Source organism: Somniosus microcephalus, chromosome 23, assembly GCF_052327205.1.
Source record: "Somniosus microcephalus isolate GS21.2 chromosome 23, FLI_Smic_1.0, whole genome shotgun sequence".
NCBI lineage: Eukaryota > Metazoa > Chordata > Chondrichthyes > Squaliformes > Somniosidae > Somniosus > Somniosus microcephalus.
The window spans coordinates 37,904,306-37,928,512 of NC_141009.1; the positions used below are offsets into that span (position 1 = coordinate 37,904,306).

At 45.9% G+C, this 24,207-nt stretch overlaps 1 protein-coding gene across 5 annotated transcripts in view; it reads right to left on the reverse strand.

Annotated features, from left to right (window-relative positions):
* Positions 1 to 24,207, reverse strand: part of dpp7 (dipeptidyl-peptidase 7) — a 76,205-nt gene that overhangs the window by 31,536 nt on the left and 20,462 nt on the right. For all 5 annotated transcript variants that reach the window (XR_015073373.1, XM_085965796.1, XM_085965797.1 and 2 more), the window contains exons 3-7: positions 19,917 to 20,080; positions 8,526 to 8,661; positions 4,398 to 4,479; positions 3,423 to 3,589; positions 3,044 to 3,104 (exon numbers count right to left, since the gene is read on the reverse strand). Coding sequence is in view for 4 of the 5 variants with exons in the window: in XM_085965796.1 (XP_085821922.1) it covers positions 3,044 to 3,104; positions 3,423 to 3,589; positions 4,398 to 4,479; positions 8,526 to 8,661; positions 19,917 to 20,080 (610 nt within the window). In the remaining variant the exon portion in view is untranslated. The remainder of the gene's footprint in view (positions 1 to 3,043; positions 3,105 to 3,422; positions 3,590 to 4,397; positions 4,480 to 8,525; positions 8,662 to 19,916; positions 20,081 to 24,207) is intronic.

Here is a 24,207-nt window from a genome sequence, read left to right on the forward strand (position 1 = left end):
CTCTGGAACAGTTCCCATGGATTGGAGGGTAGCTTGTGTTACCCCACTGTTCAAAAAAGGATGGTAGAGAGAAAACGGGGAATTATAGGTAAGCCTGACATTGGTAGTGGGGAAAATACTAGAGTCCATTATAAAAGATGTAATAGCAGGGCACCTAGAAAACAGTGACAGGATCGGACAAAGTCAACATGGATTTACAAAAGGTAAATTGTGCTGGACTAATCTACTGGAATTTTTTGAGGATGTAACTGGTAGAATAGATAAGGGAGAACCAGTAGATGTGGTGTATTTGGACTTTCAGAAGGATTTCAATAAGGTCCCGCATAAGAGATTAGCATGCAAAGTTAAAGCACATGGGATTGGGGGTAAGGTACTGACTTGGATAGAGAACTGTTTGGCAGACAGGAAGCAAAGAGTTGGAATAAACGGGTCTTTTTCCGAGTGGCAGGCAGTGACTAGTGGGGTACCGCAGGGATCGGTGCTAGGACCCCAGCTATTCACAATATATATTAATGATTTAGACGAGGGAACTAGATGTAATATCTCCAAGTTTGCAGATGACACAAAGCTGGGTGTGCGTGTGTGCTGTGAGGAGGATGCCGAGAAACTCCAGTATAATTTGGACAGGTTGGGTGATTGGGCAGATGCATGGCAGATGCAGTATAAAATGGATAAATGCGAGGTTATCTACTTTGGTGGCAAAAACAGGAAGGCAGATTATTATCTGAACGGCAATAGATTGGGAGAAGGGGAAGTGCAACGAGACTTGGGTGTCCTTGTGCACCAGTCGCTGAAGGTAAGCATGCAGGTGCAGCAGGCGGTTAAGAAGGCAAATGGTATGTTGGCCTTCATAGTGAGAGGATTCGAGTATAGGAGCAAGGATGTCTTGCTGCAGTTGTACAGGACCTTGGTGAGACCACACCGAGTATTGTGTGCAGCGAAGATTCACCAGACTGATACCTGGGATGGCAGGAATGACGTATGAGGAGAGATTGGGTCGATTGAGCTTATATTCGCTGGAGTTTAGAAGAATGAGAGGGCATCTCATTGAAACTTATAAAATTCTAACAGGACTAGACAGACTAGGTGCAGGAAGGATGTTCCCAATGGCGGGGGAGTCCAGAACCAGGGGTCAGAGTCTAAAGATAAGGGGTAAGCCATTTAGGACTGAGATGAGGAGGAATTTCTTCACCCAGAGAGTGGTGAACCTGTGGAATTCTCTACCACAGAAGGCAGTTGAGGCCAATTCATTAAATATATTCAAGGAGTTATATTTCTTACGGCTAAAAGGGATCAAGGGATATGGGGAGAAAGCAGGGACAGGGTACTGAATTTGAATGATCAGCCATGATCTCATGAAATGGCGCAGCAGGCTCGAGGGGCCGAATGGCCTACTCCTGCTCCTATCTTCTATGTTTCTATGTAAGTGTAAATTGCGCTGGCAGAATGGAAGGCAGCTGCCATGTGGGAGAGAAGAACAGAACAAAAGTGTGGATAAAAAATATATGATAGGGGCCGGGGTTATGATCTGAAATTGTTGAACTCTATGTTGAGTCCAGAAGGCTGTAAAGTGCCTAATTGAAAGATGAGGTGCTGTTCCTTGAGCTAACGCTGAGCTTCCGTGGAACAATGCAAGAGATCTGAGTGGGAATGGTGTGGTGAATTAAAGTGACAGGCGACCGGAAGCTCGGGGTCCCTCTTACGGACTGAACGGAGGTGTCCCGCAAAGCGGTCACCTAATCTGCGTTTGGTCTCCCTAATGTAGAGGAGACAACATCGTGAGCAGCGAATACAGTATACTAAATTGCAAGAAGTACAAGTAAATCGCTGTTTCACCTGGAAGGGGTGTTTGGGGCCCTGGACAGTGGGAAGTGGGGAGGTATAAGGGAAGGTGCCGGGTGAAGGGGAAGGGGTGTTGGGGGCGCGAGAGGAGTGGACTAGGGTGTCGCGGAGGGAGCGGTGCCTATGGAATGCTGAAAGGGGAGGTGAGGGAAAGATGCGTTTGGTGGGATCACGCTGCAGGTGGTGGAAATGGCGGAGGATGATCCGTTGAATGTGGAGGCTGGTGGGGTGAAAGGTGAGGACGAGGGGAACTCTATCGTGGTTCCGGGAGGGAGGGGCAGGGGTGAAGGCAGAAGTGCAGGAGATAGAACGGACACGGTTAAGGGCCGTATCAACCACTAGAGGGGAATCCTCGGTTGAGGAAAAAGGAAGACATGTCGGAAGCACTGGTATGGAAGGTGACATCGTCAGAGCAGATGCGGCGGAGACGGAGAAACTGGGAGAATGGAATAGAGTCCTTACAGGAGGCAGGGTGGGAGGAAGTGTAGTCCAGGTAGCTGTGGGAGTTAGTGGGTTTGTAGTCAATGTTTTTCAATAACCTATCCCCAAAAATGGAGACAGAGAAGTCGAGGAAGGGAAGGGAAGAGTCAGAGATGGACCATGTGAAGGTGAGGGAAGAGTGGAAATTGGAAGCAAAGTGAATGAAATTTATCTAGTTCAGGGCGAGAGCAGGAAACGGCACCGATACAGTCATCAATGTACCGGAAAAAGAGGTGAGGGAGGGGACATGAGTAGGACTGGAACAAAGAGTGTTCCACATATCTCACGAAAAGGCAGGCAACACCTTTGATTTGGAGGAAGTGAGTGGAGTCAAAAGAGAAGTTGTTGAATGTGAGAACAAGTTCAGCTAGGCGGAGGAGGGTGGTGGTGGATGGGGACTGGTTGGGCCTCTGTTCAAGGAAGCAGCAGAGCGCCCTCAGGCCATCCTGGTGGGGGATGGAGGTGTAGAGGGATTGTACGTCCAGAGTGAAAAGGAGGCGGTTGGGGCCATTTAGATTATACTACCTCTCCTTGTTGTTTCTGCCAAAGTGCATCACTTCATACTTATTAGCATTAAATTTCTGTTCTGACAAAAGGTCATCAAGCTGAAACGTTAACTCTGTTTCTTTCTCCACAGATGCTGCCTGACCTGTTGAGTATTTGCAGCATTTTCTGTTTTTATCTCAATTTCTCCATATATTTTAAAAAGTAGTACACTTACCTAATATATCTAGCAAGCCATCAATATGATCACTCTTCTTTTCAATATAACGACAGGCAACCTTGGGAAATTAACCTTTACATTAATACGTGTGTACACAAACACACACACATTTTCAAAATTCTTTTAAAAGTTGATAAATCAGGAATTTAATTTTTTCATTGAAATGTTTTAATTATAGTTAACCATAGTGAAGTCTGCAGTAAAAATATATTGTAGCACTTAAATATAAAATCAATCATAAAATTGACAAAACTCATCGCATAAGCAACAACAAGCTGATAAAGAACTCACAAATATAAACCAATTCATTTAGTGTATTTTTTTTTAATGTATGTGAAAAACATTTTTCATTGTCCAGGAAAACTAGAATACTTACATCCACTGGGTTTGCAGGGAAATGCAATGCTACTTCAGTCTTGTATGGGTAGTTGAACATTGCTAAATAAGTAAATGCATTTCGTGCCCATCCATAGAGGTGATCAACTTCTTTCTTGGATTTTATTGGCTTACACAGAGACAGTTTACTGGTGATCTTGCTCCATGCTGTAAAACACAGATTTATAGGGACAGAAATTAAATTCTATGGTTGATTTCTTTATAACGCATCCTACTACCACAACGATATAGTGAGCAGGGCCTAGAGGGTTGATCCCATGCAGAAGATCTAAGTGTCAGAGATGCCTATGCCTCAAGTTTGCAAGAAAGAGATGGGAAGCAAGTGCTATACAATGAACTACTCATACACATCAATGTAAAATAAGGTACACATAACAGGTGCAGTAAATTATTGCACAGTAAATCCATGACATAGAATAGAATCTCAGACAGGTTAAGAGCAACTTTATTCGATTTCATAATCTAATGCGAATTCAGAAGCACCCCTGACCCAGGCCAATTTTTCAGTCTGAGATCATGTGTATAACCTTGACGGGCTCCCCAGCTTCCACCAAAAAGTCTGCCTGGCTGCTGCAAGCCTTGCTAGCAGTCTCCAATCTGCTGTAAAACACTGAAAATTATTTTTGAAAGTTTGAATTTGCCGCTAAAGCAACTGATCACTCTTGCTTAGACTTTCTGGCTTTAAAATAATGAAATCCCTCCTTCCACGACTATAGCAACATTGGGCGTCCCTGGAGTTCAGCATTATTATGGCACAAATCACAAGGAAAATATCTCAAGTGGATCTCTTATTTGTATGTGCTTACAATATATGCAGGAACTGGCGAGCATAATGATTGTGCATTTCCTGCGATATTCAGTAATTAAAGTTGAAGAAAGATAAAAAGCCTGAAGTTACATGTCTTGTGACCCAGAAGCATATGAAATTCTTCTGAACACGACAGGTACCCCGTACCTTGTTGCTGTGCCAAAGATTCAAGCTTCTGAAAAGCTTCCCGGATTTTCGAAACACAGTCAGGTGAGTTACGTTCAAAATCCTGATCAAAAGATAAATAAAAACTATTATAATACATACCAGTGAGTTGCAGCAAATTCAAAAATTCAGTCGTACAGTTAAAGTAAAAAGTTGCACTTGTGGAGCACCTTTCACGTCCCAAAGCACCTCACAGCCAATCAGTTCATTTTAAAGTGTAGTCACAGTTATTTTGTAGGCAAACGCAGCAACCAAGATGCACAGCAAGATGCCAAGAACCGCAATTGTATAATTGACCAGTTAATCTGTTTGATGATGATGGTTGAGGGATGAATGTTGGCCAAGACACCAGGAGAACGCCCCGCTCCTCTTCAAATAGTGCCATGGGATCTTTTACGTCCCTGAGGAGGCAGATGAGACATTGGTTTAACGTCTCATCCAAGAGTCAGCCTGGGTTAGGTGCTGAAGTTCTGGAGTGGAGCTCAAACTTGCAGCTTTCTTACTCCGAGGCAAGAATGCTACGAATGAGTCAAACAGACACTATATTGAAAAAAATATATACTCCATTGAAACATTCTAGTAGAATCTTTCTAGTACTAAAGATTTAGAAAGAGAGATTTATGCTATTATACTAAAAGCACTTCTTTTAGATTATAGTACAAAGCACAATTCTCTGGACTCTGCAACTTAATCTGTCACCAGGAGGTTTATTTGAGCGATGAAATGGATACACTGCATACAAAATAATCATAATAATATGATAGAATTCTTCATTAAGATGGAGAGTGAAATAGTTGACTCGGAGACTAGGGTCCTGAATTTAAATAAAGGAGACTACGATGGTATGAGGTGCGAGTTGGGTAGGATTGATTGGGGAATGTCACTCAAAGGGTTGACGGTGGATGGGCAATGGCAAACACTCAAAGATCGCATGGATGAACTACAAAATTTGTTCATCCCAATTTGGCATAAAAATAAAACAAAAAAGGTGACTCAACCGTGGCTAACAAGGGAAATTAGGGATAGCATAAGATCCAAGGAGAGGACATATAAATTGGCCAGAAAAAGCAGTAAACCTGAGGATTGGGAGCAGTTTAGGATTCAACAAAGGAGGACAAAGGGATTAATTAAAAGGGGGAAAATAGAGTATGAGTGTAAGCTTGCAGGGAACATAAAAACTGACTGTAAAAGCTTTTATAGATATGTGAAGAGAAAAAGATTGGTGAAGTCAAGCATAGGTCCCTTGCAGTCAGAATCAGGGGAATTTATAATGGGGAACAAAGAAATGGTAGACCAATTAAATACATACTTTGGTTCTGTCTTCACAAAGGAGGACACAAATAACCTCCCAAAGATGTCGGGGAACATAGGGTCTAATGACAGGGAGGAACTGAATGCAATCAGTATTTGTAGGGAAATGGTTTTAGGGAAATTGATGGAATTGAGGGCTGATAAATCCCCAGGGCCTGATAATCTACATCCTAGGGTACTTAAGGAAGTGGCCCTAGAAATAGTAGATGCATTGCGGGTCATCTTCCAAAATTTGAGAGACTCTGGAACAGTACCCATGGATTGGCGGGTAGCTAATGTTACCCCACTGTTCAAAAAGGATGGTAGAGAGAAAACGGGGAATTACAGACCGGTAAGCCTGACATCAGTAGTGGGGAAAATGCTAGAGTCCATTATAAAGGATGTAATAGCAGAACACTTGGAAAAAAGTGACCGGATTGGCAAAGTCAACATGGATTTACAAAAAGGTAAATCATGCTTGACTAATCTACTGGAATTTTTTGAGGATGTAACTGGTAAAATAGATAAGGGAGAACCAGTGGATGTGGTGTATTTGGATTTTCAAAAGGCTTTCGATAAGGTCCCGCATAAGAGATCAGCGTGTAAAATTAAGGCACATGGGATGGGGGCAAGGTATTGACTTGGATAGAGAACTGGTTGGCAGACAGAAAGCAAAGAGTTGGAATAAACGGTTCTTTTTCCCGAGTGGCAGGCAGTGACTAGTGGGGTACCGCAGGGATCGGTCCTTGGACCCCAGCTATTCACAATATATATTAATGATCTGGATGAGGGAACGAGATGTAATATCTCCAAGTTTGCAGACAACACAAAGCTGGGTGGGCGTGTGTGCGCGGTGAGGAGGATACCGAGAAACTCCAGTATGATTTGGACAGGTTGGGTGATTGGGCAGAAGCATGGCAGATGCAATATAACGTGGATAAATGCGAGGTTATCCACTTTGGTGTCAAAAACAGGAAGGCAGATTATTATCTGAATGGCAATAGATTGGGAGAAGAGGAAGTGCAACGAGACTTGGGCGTCCTTGTGCACCAGTCGCTGAAAGTAAGCATGTAGGTGCAGCAGGCAGTTAAGAAGGCAAATGGTATGTTGGCATTCGTAGCGAGAGGGTTTGAGTACAGGAACAAGGATGTCTTGCTGCAGTTGTACAGGGCCTTGGTGAGACCAGACCTGGAGTATTGTGTGCAGTTTTGGGCGCCTTATCTGAGGAAGGATGTTCTTGCCATGGAAGGAGTGCAGCAAAGATTCACCAGGCTGATATCTGGGATGGCAGGAATGACGTATGAGGAGAGATTGGGTCGATTGGGCTTGTACTCACTGGAGTTTAGAAGAATGAGAGGGGATCTCATCGAAACTTATAAAATTCTAACAGGACTAGACAGACTAGATGCTGGAAGGATGTTCCCGATGGTCGGGGAGTCCAGAACCAGGGTCACAGTCTAAGGATAAGGGGTAAGCCATTTAGAACAGAGATGAGGAGGAATTTCTTCACCCAGAGGGTGGTGAACCTGTGGAATTCTCTGCCAAAGAAGGCAGTAGAGGCCAATTCATTAAATATATTCAAGAAGGAATTGGATATATTCCTTAAGGCTAGGGGGATCAAGGGATATGGAGAGAAGGCAGGGACAGGGTACTGAATTTGGACGATCAGCCATGATCTCATTGAATGGCGGAGCAGGCTCGAGGGACCGAATGGCCTACTCCTGCTCCTATCTTCTATGTTTCTATAATCACAACATACTGTTCAAAGCACCAGCTGCAAAATTAAACTATCAACTATCACATTTCTTGGGCAGACCTCATATTTGTGCTTTACTGAATTACATAGAGTCTACAGCACAGAAATGGGACTTGTACTCCATACGAATGTCCTCCCATTCTAAATACCTCTTCCCACCCCTGCCCCCATTGTGCCGCTATTCTCTCTCTCTCTCTCTCTCTCTCTCTCATGTATGCATCAAGCCTCCCTTAAATAGGTCAATACTATATACTTCAACCACTCTGCATGGCAATGAGTTCCAAACCTCACCACTCTGTATAGAACACATTCCATTCACAAATAATATCAATATATTTTACTGCCAAAATAACTTGACCGTATTGTTGATCAAGGAAATTTAGGTTACTTTTGGAACTGTCATTGAGGGCCATGAAAGTGAATTGTAAATAATTGTAGACTGTCATTTAGCTTAACTGTGTCTAGTTAGTCCTTTGCTAGTTTTCTTGAGGTTTAGTGATGCACAAAATAAAAATGGAATTTTACTGATTTACTCCAAATTTACTTTTTTTGGGGCTCTATTTTCTCTTGATTTTGTCATGATTAAAAAAAACTAAAATACCCCCAAAATCCTGGGGTTTAAAATCAGCAGTAAAAACTGACTTTACAAAGGCCCTTAAAGATCATGAACTCCAAACGAGGACATCTGGTGCAGATCTGCTTCTTGCTACTCTGTGGCATAATGTGATTTGATTCCAAACTGACAGAGTGCCCTACAGAGGGCTCTGCTTAGCTGCAATGCTACCAATTCTTTAATAGCCACGTTCATTATCACATGTATAAGAAGCATAAGAAAGTCACAACAAAAACTAGTTGTATGGTTATTATGAAATGACTTTTTTTAAATGCAGGGATGGACAGTCCTCAATGGGGTGTCGCAAATGTATGGAGTTTTCAGACTGGCTTAAGCTTCTGGAGCAACTAGGAATAGCCACTCGGACAAACTGTTCAAAGTTTGCCATGATAGAGCAAGAAGAAATGGAGGCACATACGCACGCGCAACACACACACACACGTGTACTCACTTTGGTTACATCATGAAAGAACTGCCGACCATCTCCAATATTAGCTGTGGAGACCACAGGTGCACTTGATGCTAGAGCACCCGCCACAATATTAGGATACTTTATTCTCATGTAGGCACTTAACATTCCTCCATAACTGGGAAAAAGAATAATTAGAACACAGAATATCAGAACTGCATTTTTTCAACGTTGCTGCTTTTTTTCATTTGAGGTAGAAGACATCAATGCTGCAGAGTAAAACACCTCAATCTTTTGCACTTAGTTTAAGCAACAGATAAAACTCCTGTCATAAATCACAACTTCTGCAAGTAACTCAGGAAGTACTACTGAACGGCCAGCTGAGGGCGCCGCCCAAGGAGTATAAATACTCGGGCGTGGGCCCACCTTGGCAGAGACAATCTGGAAACAGGAAGCTAGTGACTACTAACTAGACCTCCATGTTTTGTTACAAGTCGATTAAAGCCTTGCTTTATGTACAACCAGGTGCGTAGTGAGTCTTTATTACGGCAATTTAATCGACTTGCTATCGTCGCCACGCCTTGGGTGATTCGGAACAACCAGCTGCAACTCGAACTGCAGAAAGGGACCTGGGCAAGAAACTGATCCATCATGGAAAAACTCCTTAGACCCGCTCGTCTCGACCTGGACCCGAATGCACCTGCGGCAGCGAAGGTATGGAAGCATTGGTTTCGTACCTTTAGCAACTTTCTTGAAGAATGTGGGGCGGGTGCTTCTAATAAGTTACGAATGCTTATTAACTACGTATCCCCTCATGTGTATGATTATATTGAGGACTGTATAGACTAAGACGCTGCTATCGAAATTTTACAGCAGCTATATGTCAAGTCCCCGGATGAAATCTTTGCTCGACACCTACTGGCCACAACTCGGCAGCAGCCTGGGGAATCACTCGATGAATTCCTCCAGCAACTTCGCAGGCTCAGCAAAGATTGTAACCTTAAAGTGGTTACAGCTGAACAGTATCAAGAGGAACGAATCCGCGATTCCTTTATCAATGGGATTGCGTCCCCTTTTATACGTCAGCGCCTGCTGGAAAATAAAACCCTCAACTTACGGGCTGCTTATGACCAGGCGTGTTCCCTGGACTTGGCCAAGAAGAATGCAGACACTTATCTCCCACCACGGTCACGGGCGGCGGCTATCACCCTTAATAAGTCTTTTGATAGGTCTCGGGTGGATGCCCCCGCTGATGATGACTCTACTCTAATGGACGACGACCCTACCCTAGAGGCCTTTGCTGATGACGACCCCGCCCTAGCAGCATCCTGGCAATCAGGAAGAAAGTGTTTCTTTTGTGGAGGTACGTTCCATTACAGAAAATTTTGCCCGGCTCGTAATGCGACCTGCAATCATTGCAGCAAGAAAGGACACTTTTCCAAGGTATGCCAGTCATGGGCCTCTGCTAACAAGAAAGGCCGCTCCTCTAAAGTATACCGGTCGAGAGCTCCCGTTAGCTTCACAGCTGCTATCTACGGAGCTGCTCCTCCCCCAAGAACCACTGCTAAGGCTACAGCTGCCGAAGGAAAAATTACCCCTCCTCCCATCACAGCTGTTTTCCCCCAAAGTTTGTCCCATGCAGCTATGAAGGTTTCAGTAAATGGGCACACTCTAAGCGCGCTAATCGACTCCTGCAGCTCTGACAGCTTCATTAGTAAGCGGGCTGTCAGCAGGTTAAAACTGCGCATTTATCCCTCGGACAGGGAGATTGCAATGGCTCCAACGACTCTGACCACCAATTCTTCTGGCTTCTGTCTTGTCAACCTCATCCTCAATGGTCGCACGTATCCCTCCACCCGGCTCGGAGTACTCGAAAACTTATGTAGCGATGTGCTTCTGGGACAGGACTTCCAGAAGCAGCACAAAAGACTCACTTTTGAGTTTGGAGGGTCGAAGCCGGAGCTTACCATTTCTAAGGTGCCGTTTTGTGCGCTCTCGGCGGCCTTACTCGGTGAGCCCTCCCTGTTTGCCAATCTCTCCCCCCGCTGTAAACCCATAGCCACCAAATCGCGGCGCTTTAGACAAGACGACCGAGCATTTATCGAGGCAGAAATCTCTCGTCTTTTAGCTGACGGTATTATCGAGCCGTGTTCATCCCCCTGGTGGGCTCAAGTAGTCATTGTGAAAAACCCTTTAAAACAACATAAGAAACGTCTGTATTGATTATTCGCAGACTATTAATCAATATACCGATCTGGATGCCTACCCGCTACCACACATAGATGACATGGTCAACAACCTTGCCAAGTATTTTCAACCTTCAATTTAAAGAGCGCGTACCGTCAGGTACCGCTGAAAGACTCTGACAAAAAGTATACGGCCTTTGAGGCCAATGGTCGGCTTTATCAGTTTTGTCGCCTTCCATTTGGGGTCACCAATGGGGTGGCCGTCTTCCAACGGGCAATGGATGGCCTAGTCTGGCAAGAGAACTTGACGGATACCTTTCCGTATTTAGACAATATCACTATTGCCGGCCATGATCAAAAGGAGCATGACACCAATCTTCAGAGATTTTCCTCTGTCGTCGCCACTTAACGTTAAACGAATCCAAATCGGTGAAATCGGTGCCATCAGTGAACATTCTCGGCTACTGGGTGGGCAATGGTGTTATTAAACCGGACCAGAGCGACTTCGTCCACTTCAGGAGCTCCCTCCCCCTACAAACCTCGGCTCTCTTCGTCGGGCACTTGGCATGTTTGCTTATTACGCAAAGTGGATACCTCACTTCTCCGATAAAATACAGCCCCTGCTTCATGCGAAGTCTTTTCCATTAGAAGCAACGGCTATTTCTGCCTTCAACCTCCTCGAACGACAGCTGGAGAAAGCCACGCTTTGCTCCATTGATGAAAACCTTCCTTTTGTGGTCGAATGCGATGCATCGCAGGTGGCGATCTCGGCTACCTTGAATCAAGGTGGTCGGCCCATGGCATTCCTATCCAGAACCTTACAGGGTAGCGAGCTCCATTACCCCCCCGTCGAGAAGGAGGCTACAGCCATCATCGAGGCTGTACGCCAATGGAGTCATTTTCTTGCTCGGCGTCATTTCATGCTCATAACTGACCAGCGCTCCATGGCCTTCATGTTGGATAACAGAAGCGCACGAAAATCAAAAATAATAAAATTCAACTCTGGAGGATGGAGCTGGCCACCTTTGGATATACTATCCGTTACCGACTCGGCAAACGGATGTGGCCCCAGATACCTTCACACAGGCATTTTGCTCTTCAATGTCAACGTCGACTCTGGCGGATCTGCATATGGACTTATGCCATCCTGGCGTTACCCGTATGTTGCACTTTGTGCACTCCAAAAATCTACCATTCTCAATGGGGGACGTAAAGAAAACTTGTTCCTCCTGTAGGATTTGTGCAGAATTGAAACCACAATTCTTCCACCCATCAGATGACTTACTCATACATGCAATGCAGCCTATGCAGAGGCTCAGCATAGACTTTAAAGGGCCATTGCCTTCGTCGACGCGGAACACCTACCTACTTACGATGGTAGACGAGTATTCACGCTTTCCCTTCACCTTCCCCTGTCCTAATATGCTTACCTCTACGGTAATTACCTCTACGGTAATTAAATGCCTCGATCAGGTCTTTTCCCTCTGCGGGACGGCCAATTTTATCCACACGGATCGGGGTCCCTCCTTTATGTCGAGTGAACTTAAAAAAGTTACCTCTCCCAACGGGGAATCGCCTCGAGTAAGACGACACCATATCACCCAATCGCCAATGGACAGGTTGAACGATACAATGCCATCATCTGGAACGCTGTCCGTCTGGCACGGAGGTCACGCAACCTACCAGACCAGCAGTGGGAAACTGTGCTCCCCGATGTGTTACACTCTATCAGGTCTCTTCTCTCCACATCCACTAAGGTCACACCTCATGAGCGATTCTTCAAGTTCCGGCGTCGCTCTACACATGGGACATCTCTACCGTCATGGTTGGTGGCTCCAGGCCCTGTGCTACTCCGGAGGTTCGTCCGGTCGGCCAAGAACGACCCTCTCGTTGACGAGGTGGAGTTAACGGAGGTAAACCCCACGTATGCGCACGTGCGGTACCCCGATGGCCGGGAGTCCACCGTCTCGCTCAGAGATCTGGCCCCCTGCCCAACCGGTCACACGGGCCCAAATGATGTAGGATCCCACGACGATGTCGACACTCCGCACCCCTATGAAGATGACGCCCTACCTGGGATATTGAGGGATCTGCTGGCAGTGCTACCGGATCAACTCAGGGAGCCGAACGCTCCCCGTAGGATGGCCACCCGAAATCAGGACGCTGGACAATCTCCGGCTACGACCCAGGATGAGGCCAGCTCTGCGCCTGTGGGGACCCGCACCCGGAGTCATGATATTCCCAGGCCTCCACAGGACGATCAAGACGACGCGGACTCTACCGACTTACCGGTACGGGCCAAGCGACCCAGGGACCAGGACACTGTCCGGGGAGACGTGCCTTCCGGTCACAAGCAGAAAGCTAAACGACTACGGCTATTTTTGGTCCGCCTAGTCCGTTAAAGGAAGACTGGACTTCCAAACCTTTTAGGGAGGAAGAATGTCATAAATCACAACTTCTACAAGAAGTAACTCAGGAAGTACTACTGAACGGCCAGCTGAGGGCGCCGTCCGAGGAGTATAAATACTCGGGCGTGGGCCCACCTTGGCAGAGACAATCTGGAAACAGGAAGCTAGTGACTACTAACTAGACCTCCATGTTTTGTTACAAGTTGATTAAAGCCTTGCTTTATGTAAAACCAAGTGCGTAGTAAGTCTTTATTACGTCAACTCCCAAGTCAAGTTTAATCCTCAACTCAGAACTGTCACTCTCTGCATAAGTGTGAATTTTCACATTTCTCATAACTGTTGTCCTCGTTACCTTTCTGGACGAGGGTGATGCCAAAGACTCATTCCTTCAGTAACGGGTTATTGGAGGGGTTACTACAGGAAATGCAGTTAAGGGGGGTTGTTTGGTTTGCTGCTGAAGGGCACCTCTCCATAAAATTCCAGGTGCAAGCTGCGTGGGTGGAGGTACGCCAACTGAGTGATTGCAGCATCACAGGTCTGCTGTACCTAGCAGCTAATGAGGACAATGTTTTCTGACCAGGAATCTGTTGAGGGCAAGTTTGGAGATGTGGTAGCACCACCAGAAAACACCTTCCATTTATTATGATCCTTCATATACTGACTCACTTTCTAAATCGCATTAGAGGTTACATTTGAAAAGCAGCTGCATGATCCACAAAATGTCCTATGATCTTACCTGTATTTGAAGCCACTGTGTAGAAGATGCATTGTAAATATTACTCCTTTTCTCTTCCAAGATAAGGAGGCCAGAGGAAGTGCCACCATGGACCCAGGCACTTTACAACAGGTTGCGTCAGCACTTGTCCTGCCCGTAGCACCAGCACAGATGCCAACACCCCAGAGAATGTCATGAGTGATTTGCAACTCACAAAGAAGCAGCAACAAGTGAAAGGAGGAAAAGAAAAGATGTGGCCAAATCATGAGTCCATAATATGTGTATTCTATAGTTAGGGATTGGTATCCTACTGGACCTGCCCACAGAAAGCTGATGCAGGAGCAAAAGGCATTTGCCACATCCTTTGAATCCTCCATGAGCATCCTGCAGATGCTGGTGGTGTGTGTGCAGCTGTGCACCTCTCACATCAAATGCAGTCCTGTGTGAGGGATTTATGGAAAGACAGAGTATCACGGAGTGAGTGACTTCACAGAAATTTGCAAGACCAGGCTGAACAAGAGGAAGAGCAGCCTTTTCTCCAGAATACTGTGACTTAAGACAATTAAAACCTTAGGCACCCAATTACTGGATTTGGAAAGAGTAGTGACAGTAGGCTTTACCTGCAGCAGAGACACCATATGGGCTGCTCTTATACCGACTGCTGGGCAGTGACATGGTAGATGGGTGTGACAAGGCAGCTTCCTCTCAAAAGTGCCTGCACATCTAGCTAAGACCCTTAAAAAGATAGGTGAGTTGCCAGAGAGCAGGCACACACTGGGTTCAGCTTGATTAGAGGGAATGCACAATATGTTCAAGGGAAACAATAAGACAAGCACAGTTGATCAGTGGCATGGTGTGTCCATTACTGGAAGGAATTTTCAAATCACAGTTCTGCGCCAATCTCCCTACCACCAACTCCCTCCACATCACTCTCCTTTTCTTCCTGTACCCCATGGGACTGCTCATCGTCCTGCTGTATGCCCACTCTGAAATTGTGCAGCATGTAACCTTGGAGAATTTGGTTGGAATATAGAGCAGCCCTCAGCCTGAGCAGTCCAAAATGGTTGCTTCAACATCTCTGATGTGCTGTACAGGAATATTTCAACTATAGATAACAGTCCACAAGGCCACTTTAGTTTCAATTTGTTTTAAAAAGTAACGGTGAGCATCACACAAGTAGGCCGCGATTTCGCCTACCTGGGCGGCTTCATGTGGGAGAGGTCAGCGACGGGACGCCCCACTGCTGCGTGGATCCAGTCGATAAATCGAATCTTACCCTAATGGGCCTCGTTAGGCCCGTCCTGCGCGTTTCCCAGCCCTATTAAAGGGTGCGGGTCTTTTGACATCACCGGATGACGCGGTTATTGCAGGTTTATTAAAGGGACCATAGCCCCAGTTACTGTCAGTTGCAAATTGATAGCACTCAGTGCTGTCAGTGTGTGAGTCTCTGCACTATGAGCTTGCAGTGCCAACAGATGAGTCCCTCCATCATCTTGGAGTGAGTGAGAGCACGTAGGGAGGTTCACTTTCTTGCAGACGGCAGGAAGAGGCCTCCCCAGCAGACAAAGGCAGCGTGGCTGCAGCTATCGCAGGAGGTTACGGGGCGGTCAGTGATGGTTCGCACCTGGGTGCAGTGCCGCAAGAGGTTCAATGATCTAGTAAGATCAGGAAAAGGGAGTATTAAGCCACAATTACCTTGATGTTGCTGTGCGTCTCATCACACTCTATATTGCCACCCGTACTCCTGCACAACGCTACACATCCCTTGTACCTTCATCCATCCTTCTAACTATCTACATTATCAGGTCACCATCTTACTATGCAGCCCACACACCGAGCCTCGTCATTATGCAATGACAGCAACTAACACCACAAAAGGAGGCAACTTGGTATTGCCAACCCACTCCATCAAATTGTCTGTGTTAAGCTCTATGCCAATCCATTCCTTACACTCATACCATCACTCTCACTGAATCGCCTCTTCTTTCCCACCTTGCAGGAAAAGATAGCCCACAATAAGAGGGAGAGAATGGGAGGAGGGCCTCCACAAACCATGTCATATCTGACGAGTGCAGAGGAGGCAGCACTGGAGATTGCTGGACTTTCCGGAAGTGGGGGACAGAGAGAGGGGCTCAGTAGAAGAAGCTGGTGACAGAATTAATTTCCAGACAATTGCATGCCTTTTATCATTGCCTCATATGGGGTGTGATGTCAAGACAAGATGAATGCTCATCATGTGGATAATGGTACAGGAAACTTTGTGCTATCCGGAGGTGAGCTATCCGGCAATCTGGAGCCACCGGCAAAAATCAGCAGCCGTTTTTTATTCTGTTTGTTTGGTTTTTTTGCTTTGTTTGAATAGTCAAGCTGTGCAAGGTCTGTAGCTATAGCAACAGCTTCAGCTACAGAGCTTTAGGGCCACACCCGAGTGTTTAGAAGCTGTTGCTAAGCAACAGTGTTTGTTGTCAAATACGGAGATAAGAATCTCCGTATCTCTCAACATTAACTCTGGAGAGTACGGAAGTTTTGAGGCAACGGCAGCAGCTCGGTCCAGTGGGTGCCGGATAGCACAAAGTTTCCTGTATGTGGCTGCAGTAGACATCCTGTATATCTAACTGATGTTTTCACTCTCCCACAGGTCCATCAAGAACCCCCCACCGCCAAATGTCCAGGAGCAACATCAAGACGACTCCTCAGAGAAGCCTCCTGCCTGAGGGTGCAGCGTCACCTCAAACAATGCAACCTAGCACCAGCACAGAGTCGCACACCTTGGTGGGTATGTCACCAGATAGGAGTAGTGTTGTCACCTGGCGTCTCACAGATCACAACGGAGCAGCAGCAGATGGTGGAGACATTGACAGCAGTGGAGACTCCTCGTCGGAGGGCGCAGGAGTCTCCTAGCTCTGTTCAGCTGCAGGCAGACGCCGAGCCTCGGGGGCCATCCAGGAAGAGGGTGATCCTGGAGCTGCAGGAACAAATGCAGGAGGCTCTGACTGGTTTTGTGACCGCGAGTGTGCAGAGAATGGAGGAGTCCATCTCCAGCATGAGCAACACCGTGGCTCATTCACTGGCAACTATAGCTTCCTCCATGGATAGGATGGCCACCTGCATGGGGGAGACATGGCGCCAGTCACACGAGAACATGGTTTCTCTTCAAAACAGATGCTCATCTATGGAGGAGAGATGGGGAAAAATGGAGGCGAGATGGGCATCTATGGAGGAGAGAAACCAGAGGCTCAGACATCCTTTATAGGAGGGATGTCAGTATAGAGGTGTGCCCTCATGGCCCCACTGAAGTGCAGCAAAGTGCTCTCCAGCTACTTGCTAGCAGAGAAGTGCGGACCATGAGAGGGATGATGGTGGGAGGGGACATAGAAGTGGGGGCTCCGCTCCAAGCACTCTGACTTCCACCCCCTTGCCAACCCCTCGGTTAGAGCCCCAGATGCCTCCCCGGATGGCCGAGTCTGAGCATGCAGTCGCAGGAAGAGCAGACATTGGCGCAGTCATCAGTGGCTCCAAAACCCAGAGGACAACCACTAAAGGCGTCTAAGCAGGCGCAGCACGGAGATGAGGAGGCTGCCTCTAACTCTACTGAAGCCGCAGGGGTAGCACAATGTAGAAGCACCCGGAAAAGAAAGATCCCACACAAATAGTCACAAGCGTAGTCACTCGGGTGCGTCTTTCTTTATCAATGTCATGTTAGTATTCTATGAAGTGCTATTAATAAATCATCTAATTGTCACACTTGAGGTTGTTGGCATTTTGTGTGATGAAATGGAAGTGGCAGAGTGAAGGGTCAGGGCTCATTTCACACCCAGCAATGGGGGAAGAGAGTCAAAACAAGGGATGAATCATTGTTTGACTGTTGCATGGGGTTGGTGTTGGGTGATGCAAACCTGCGTACGCAGGTGGCAGCCACATGTATGAGCTGCATGAAGTTATTGAAATCTGCCATTGATAAGGGTATCCCTGGCGTGACTGGCAGCAACGTGTCGCATACTGGTCACAATGGGACAGCCGGCTTGTCCAGGTGTTCCTCATCCTCGTAACCAACCTCATGGTGAGCCTCCCCGTCCGCATTCTCCTCGTCCTCCGATGAGGCTCTGCGCTCAACACCATCTTCCTCACCCAGTACTGATCCTCGCTGCTGCGCTATGTTGTGCAGGGTGCAGCAGACGATGGCTATTCGCAAGACCCTAGCTGGTGCGTACTGAAGGGCACTTCCAGATCTGTCGAGGCATCTGAAGCGCATTTTGAGCAAGCCTATGTCTGCTCGATGACACTTCTCATGGAGATGTGGCTTTGATTAGAACGTCCCTCAGGCTCATTTGTTGGCCTCCTCAAAGGTGTCATGAGCCACGTCTTCAGGGGGATAGCCCTCGTCTCCAAGCAGCCAGCCGCCAAGACTGTTTGGCGGTGCGAAGAGCTGAGGGACGGTGGAATGGCGCAGGATGTACGAGTCATGGCAGCTGCCAGGGAACTTGGCGTACACATGGATGATAATCTTCCTATGGTTGCAGACCAGCTGAACGTTGAGGGAGTGGAAGCCCTTGCGGTTAACAAATGCTACTGGGTTGTGATGGGGTGCCCTGATGGTCACGTATGCAGTCGATGACTCCCTTCACCCGTGGGAAGCCAGCTACAGCAGCAAAGCCAAGCGCATGTTCATTGACAGTGGCTTCATCAGTGGCAAAATAAATATAATTTGTGGACTTGTTAAAGAGGGTATCGATTAACTGTGCGATGCATCTGTGTGCGGCCGACAGAGATGCTGCAAAGGTCTGCTGCAGATGCCTGGAAGGAGCCGGAGGCAAAGAAGTTGAGTGCAAGAGTGAGTTTGACAGCCATTGGTAAGGAGTGTCCGCCCCTTCCTCTGGGTTGCAGGTCTTGCTCCAGTAAACCGCAAATTGTCGGCGACGACCTGGCGCGATAGCCTGAGCCTCCTTTGGCATTGCTACTCCGTCATGTTGAGGAAGCTCATCCTCTGCCTGTATACCCTGTTTTGGGGGTATGGCCTCCGACGCGGTGCAGCCCTACACTGATGCCCTATGCAGCATCAGGCGGTTGTGGTTGGCGCTCTTGTTTTTGCTGCTGCTGCGACGGCTGATCATCATCAGATTCGGAGGACCAAGGTGACAAAGCATAAATCGTGCCCATTCCGATGATTCATATGCAGGTGAAGTTCAGATGACAGAACCAATCCATCAAAGGTTAGATATGATGTTGCAAGGAGGTGACTGAATAGAGAGTTTACTGCAAATACTTCCCAAATGCTTAAAAATTGGTTTCAAATACTTAAGCCTGAAGCTTCTGAGAGTGGAAAATGACCAGCTGTAAAATGGTAGGTTTTAAACCACTTTTGCAGCTGTCACCTATTGAAAGAAATGGAGTTGTTCAGAACCCGGCATACTTACCTGGTGTGATCCCAGAGCGACGGGAACCTCGTGGAATACTTGGGAAAATACTTTGTGCCTGTTAAAATGGTGAGTAAATTGGTTTAAATATCCTCTCAACTAGCACAATTGAATGACCTGCCGCTTAGTGCGGTGTCTGCAAAGCACAGGCAGAACCGGCACTCGGGAAACTCAAGGAGATGGGTTTAGAGCAGGATACTGCCCCGCTGTCAATCATTTGGATTTTGACAGCGGACCCGCCTCCGAAACCGCCCTCTGAGCGCCAGCAAAATTTAGCCCGTTAGTGTGTATAATGCCAAAATATGAGGCAACCGAAAGTGCCACAAGAGTTGAAGGGGCAGTATATAAAATATATATATGGCTAGTTTTAAAACAGAACAATGTCAGTTGCACTGTGGAAATCCTACAACACATGCAAGACCCTCAGATTTTGCTATACATTTTACAGTGCAAATCTCATCAGCGTCAAGAACTGCAAGTCTTTTATGGCGTATCAAAATACCACAAGTGCTTTCGTCTAATGAATCAGTTCATCAATGTCGATGTGTGGGTGATGAATCACATTAAAAAGTCAAAAGTAGTACAACAAATTAATAGGAATTTTGAAAGTGTAGCTACAATAACCTAACGAGAAATAGAACATTTTGCTTATTCTAAGAGCAGCTAAACTTTTAATTTCAATTAACTATATTCTCTTTATATATATTTACCTGCCACCAAATGTAATCACTGGACAGTTTTCAGCATCAAGATCAGTTTTCAGTTTTGTAAGAAGAACCACATAATCTGCCAAGGCTTGTTCCACTGTCAAAAACTCTATGTTTGATTTGTCATATGATTTCTTGCCAAAAGGAAGGGATTTGCCATAGTATCGCTGCAAAATAAAGAAAGAAAATGTTGCTGAAATTCTCTTATAAATGCAATTCTTGTATTGTTAAGATTAAAAGTAAGCACTGAATCACTAATCCTTAATGAAAAAGAAACAACTATAAATTACAATGAACTAACATAGAAAACTACCACGGACACAGGCTTTAAAATTAGTAATCAGCCATTATTAATTATACAAAATGTAACCCTGTACACCACTAGTTATTATACATGCGTATAAATGACTAAAGTGGTAAGCTATTGGGGCACAAGGTTCAGAATTAATTGAGTGGATATTACTGCAATTAAGAAACTGTTGTTTAGCCTACCATACATACTCACATAAAAGGCAACTCTTTGCTGACATAACTTTGCTGATTCTAGAGTGACAGAGAAAGAGTCCCACTTTCCTTTCTCGTACAGACCAAGGTGGTGTCCAGCTTCATTATGTTGGCACTCTTGGTTAGGGCAGTGATACTGGTAGAACACCCAATATATTCACGGTTACATTTTTAGGTTTTGTTTAAATATTTCCCTTATGTTCAGCATCAAACAATGCACCCTCTCGCACCCTCCAGACTGAAGTGTGATCTTACATACAGTCCAGAGGTCTTGGTATATTTACAGAAAAGCCTGTATTGTATTTAGCTAACTAGACATGTAACTTACCCCTTATTCTATCAGACCATGGTTTAGCCTATGAACCACGGAACATCTATTTTAAACAGATAAGCAGTATCCATAGCAGTTCAATTAATTCCCATGCATTTTCTCAATAGAGGAAAAAATGCAATCCTTCACTAATTCTCTTTCATACTAGACCAGTATCGGAGTCTTTAATAGTGTATTTGTGGAGTTTTGTTGGACCCACAAAATTTCCATCTTATGTCCCCAACTTGATGGGAACTGAAGAACTGAAAGCATACTCAGATATACCCCAAGACCCTTTGAAGTTCAGATCTGGGATGCAGGACACCAACGAGGCATCATACTCCAGTCATATTTACCAACGGTTTGAAGAAAATTGTCTCCAACATGGCAATCCAGTGATGTGCCCAAGTCATAGATCAATAGCTGTGCACAAAACTAGCAGGAAATATTTCCAAAAGGACCTATTCAAAACCCACAATGGGCATACCCCACCTAATAGCCGCTAAATACAAAGTCATTCGTCACCTAGGGGACGATTTTGCCAGCCCTGGGGAGGCGGGTCTGCCGGGAAAATGGCAGAATTTGGGGGCGGGTGCCCAACCCCACCCCCATGTCATCTTCCCAGGAGGCGGGTAGCCGTCCTGCGCCGGGTCCCATCTCCTTGGAGGCGGGAAGGGATTAAAGCCTATTAACTGCCTGTCAACAGGTAGTGGAGGCGGGAGGGATTAAAGCCTATTAACTGCCTGTCAACAGGTAGTTAACAGGCAGAAAATAGGATTATCCTCTTTTTGCCCTCAAGTGCGGGCTTCCCGAAGGCTCAAAAACCCACCAGGTCCGCGAGGCGAGTGCTGGGTCTACGGGGGTCGGGATTGTGCAAAAGTGTGTTATGAAGGTAAGTGATGGGTGCAAGAGTGGAGAGGTGAGTATCTGAGGTAAATGCAAAGTGTTAGTAAAAGTGTACTTACCTTTGTTTCTCCCTACAGGCTTCAGTCGGTTTGTATGCGGAGAGTCTTGCACCTCCGTGTTGCAGATGACAGGTGGCCATTGCATTCTCAGATGTAACAACCATCTCATTTCTGTAAAAGAAAGAAGTTTGATGAGGTCTTGAATTCAAGACCTCATCAAACTACAGAGAATGTCACTGTCTGACAGTTTCACAGCTGTCAAAAATTTTTGACAGCTGAAACGTCATACGCTGACGTTCTCTGCAACTGGCTTTCCCTTAATTGGCCTGCTAAGCCCACTGGGCGGGCTTAACAAGGTCAATCAAGGGAAAATAATGCGGGTTGGCCACAAATTGATGGAGGCGGGACATCAACCCGCCACGCAGCAGTCCCGCATCCAAGGTGCCCCCATTAACAAAATTGCCCCCCTAGTTGTAAAACAACTTTGGGTTCAGTTCAAGCAAACTAATAAACAAGGTTACAAAGCATTGTAGCGTTAGCTTATTAACATCTTCACAAACAATTTATTTCCAAGTCTCTTGGTGCTGTTGTGTATTCGGCCAGATTGGCTTTTGTAAAAGGACCCAGAGCTCCGAGGTAGTTGGGACCTGAAACATAATGAGATTCCCTAATCATCATACAATCTGTTCACATCTTCCTGACAATGTTTCAATGGTCTATCCAAGCAAGCATGCAGTGATGTGAAACCACCTAAAAGACAAAGCTTTCACCAATCACTTCACATTGATGTGCACACAAAACATAGCCCACACCAACTTATGTAGGAATGCTCCTGGTTGTACATTCCACATCTACAACCAGTCTTTATTGCCTTCTTCATCCATCCAGCCTCTCTGCTGTGGGGAACGATTAATCCAAATTACTTATAGAATTTTACAGCACAGGAACGGGCTATTCGGCCCCACAAGTCGATGCTGATGTTTGTGCTCCACACGAGCCTCCTCCCAACTTACATCATCTCACTCCATCAACATATCCTTCTGTACCTAATGCATCTGTGCGATTTGCCCCAACCACTCCATGTGGTACCATAAGAACACAAGAACATAAAAATTGAGAGAGGAGTAGGCCATACGGCCTCTCGAGCCTGCTCTGCCATTCAATAAGATCATGGCTGATCATCGACCTCAACTCTACTTTCCCGCCCAATCTCCATATCCCTCGATTCCCCTAGAGTCCAAAAATCTATCGATCTCAGCCTTGAATATACTCAATGACTCAGCAACCACAGCCCTTTGGGGTAGAGAATTCCAAAAAATTCACAACCCTCAGTGAAGAAATGCCTCATCTCAGTCTTAAATGGCCGACCCGTTATCCTGAGACTATGCCCCCTAGTTCTAGACTCTTTAGCCAGGGGAAACAACCTCTCAGCATCTACCCTGTCAATCCCCCTCAGAATCTTATATGTTTCAGTGAGATCACCTCTCATTCTTCTAAACTCCAGAGAGTATAGGCCCAATTCCACATTCTCACCACTCCCTGAGTAAAGAGTTTTCTCCCGAATTCCTTATTGGATTTATTAGTGACTATCTTGTATTTATGGCCCCTAGTTTTGGTATCCCCACAAGTGGAAACATCTCCTCTATGTCTACCCTCTGAAACAGCAGTTCTAAACATGCAACTCAAAATAGAGATAACTGTCATTATAAGTCAGTAGGGGTTATTTTATGACTGCTCTTGGTAAGGAGCCTCACCCAGTAGCAGCACACATCGGACATTTAGACACTGCTATGTACGGTTTGCCAACCACATAACTTAATGGTTGGAAAATTATGTGCAACATGCACTTGATTTTCTTATGTACACTATTGGCAGGAGCGCAAAGTTGGCAAAGTACCCCGAGTAGTTTTTATTTGGAGACACGGGGAAGAATCTCCTCAGGGTTCCTCCAATCTCTCACCATAACTTCAGAGGAAACCTTGGAGAAACGTAATAAATGGGATTTAGACCTGGACAGGGGTGTGGAAGATCAGTTTATTAGGGTGAACATTTTGCTTCTGGGGGGGGGTGGAGAGCGAAACCATCTAGCAGTCTTTTAAAGGAAAATTCGGCATGTTGAAAGAATGAACTTTAATTTATATAGCACCTTTCATGACGTTCCAAAGTGCATCACATCCGATGAAGTATTTTGAAGTATAGTCACTGTTGTAATGTAAGGAAACGCGTCAGCCAATTTGCACACAGGAAGGTCCCTCAAACAGAAATGAAAAAGTGACCAGATAATCAGTTTTAGTGATGTTGGCTGAGGGATAAAAGTTCATCAGGAAAGCTGGAGAACTCCCCTGCTCTTTGTCGAATAGTACTGCACTTAAGTGCCAGTCTAGATTATGTGCTCAAGTCTCTGCAGTAGAGCTTCAACCCATGACCTGACTCAGACGAGTGTGCTGCTACTGAACCAAGGCTGGTATGCGCGACCCTAGACAACCTCCATGGACAAACTATTTATGGTGGGCATCACAGCCAAATCCAATAGTGTCATCATCAGATACCCAGACACATACTAACTAGCAGGAGA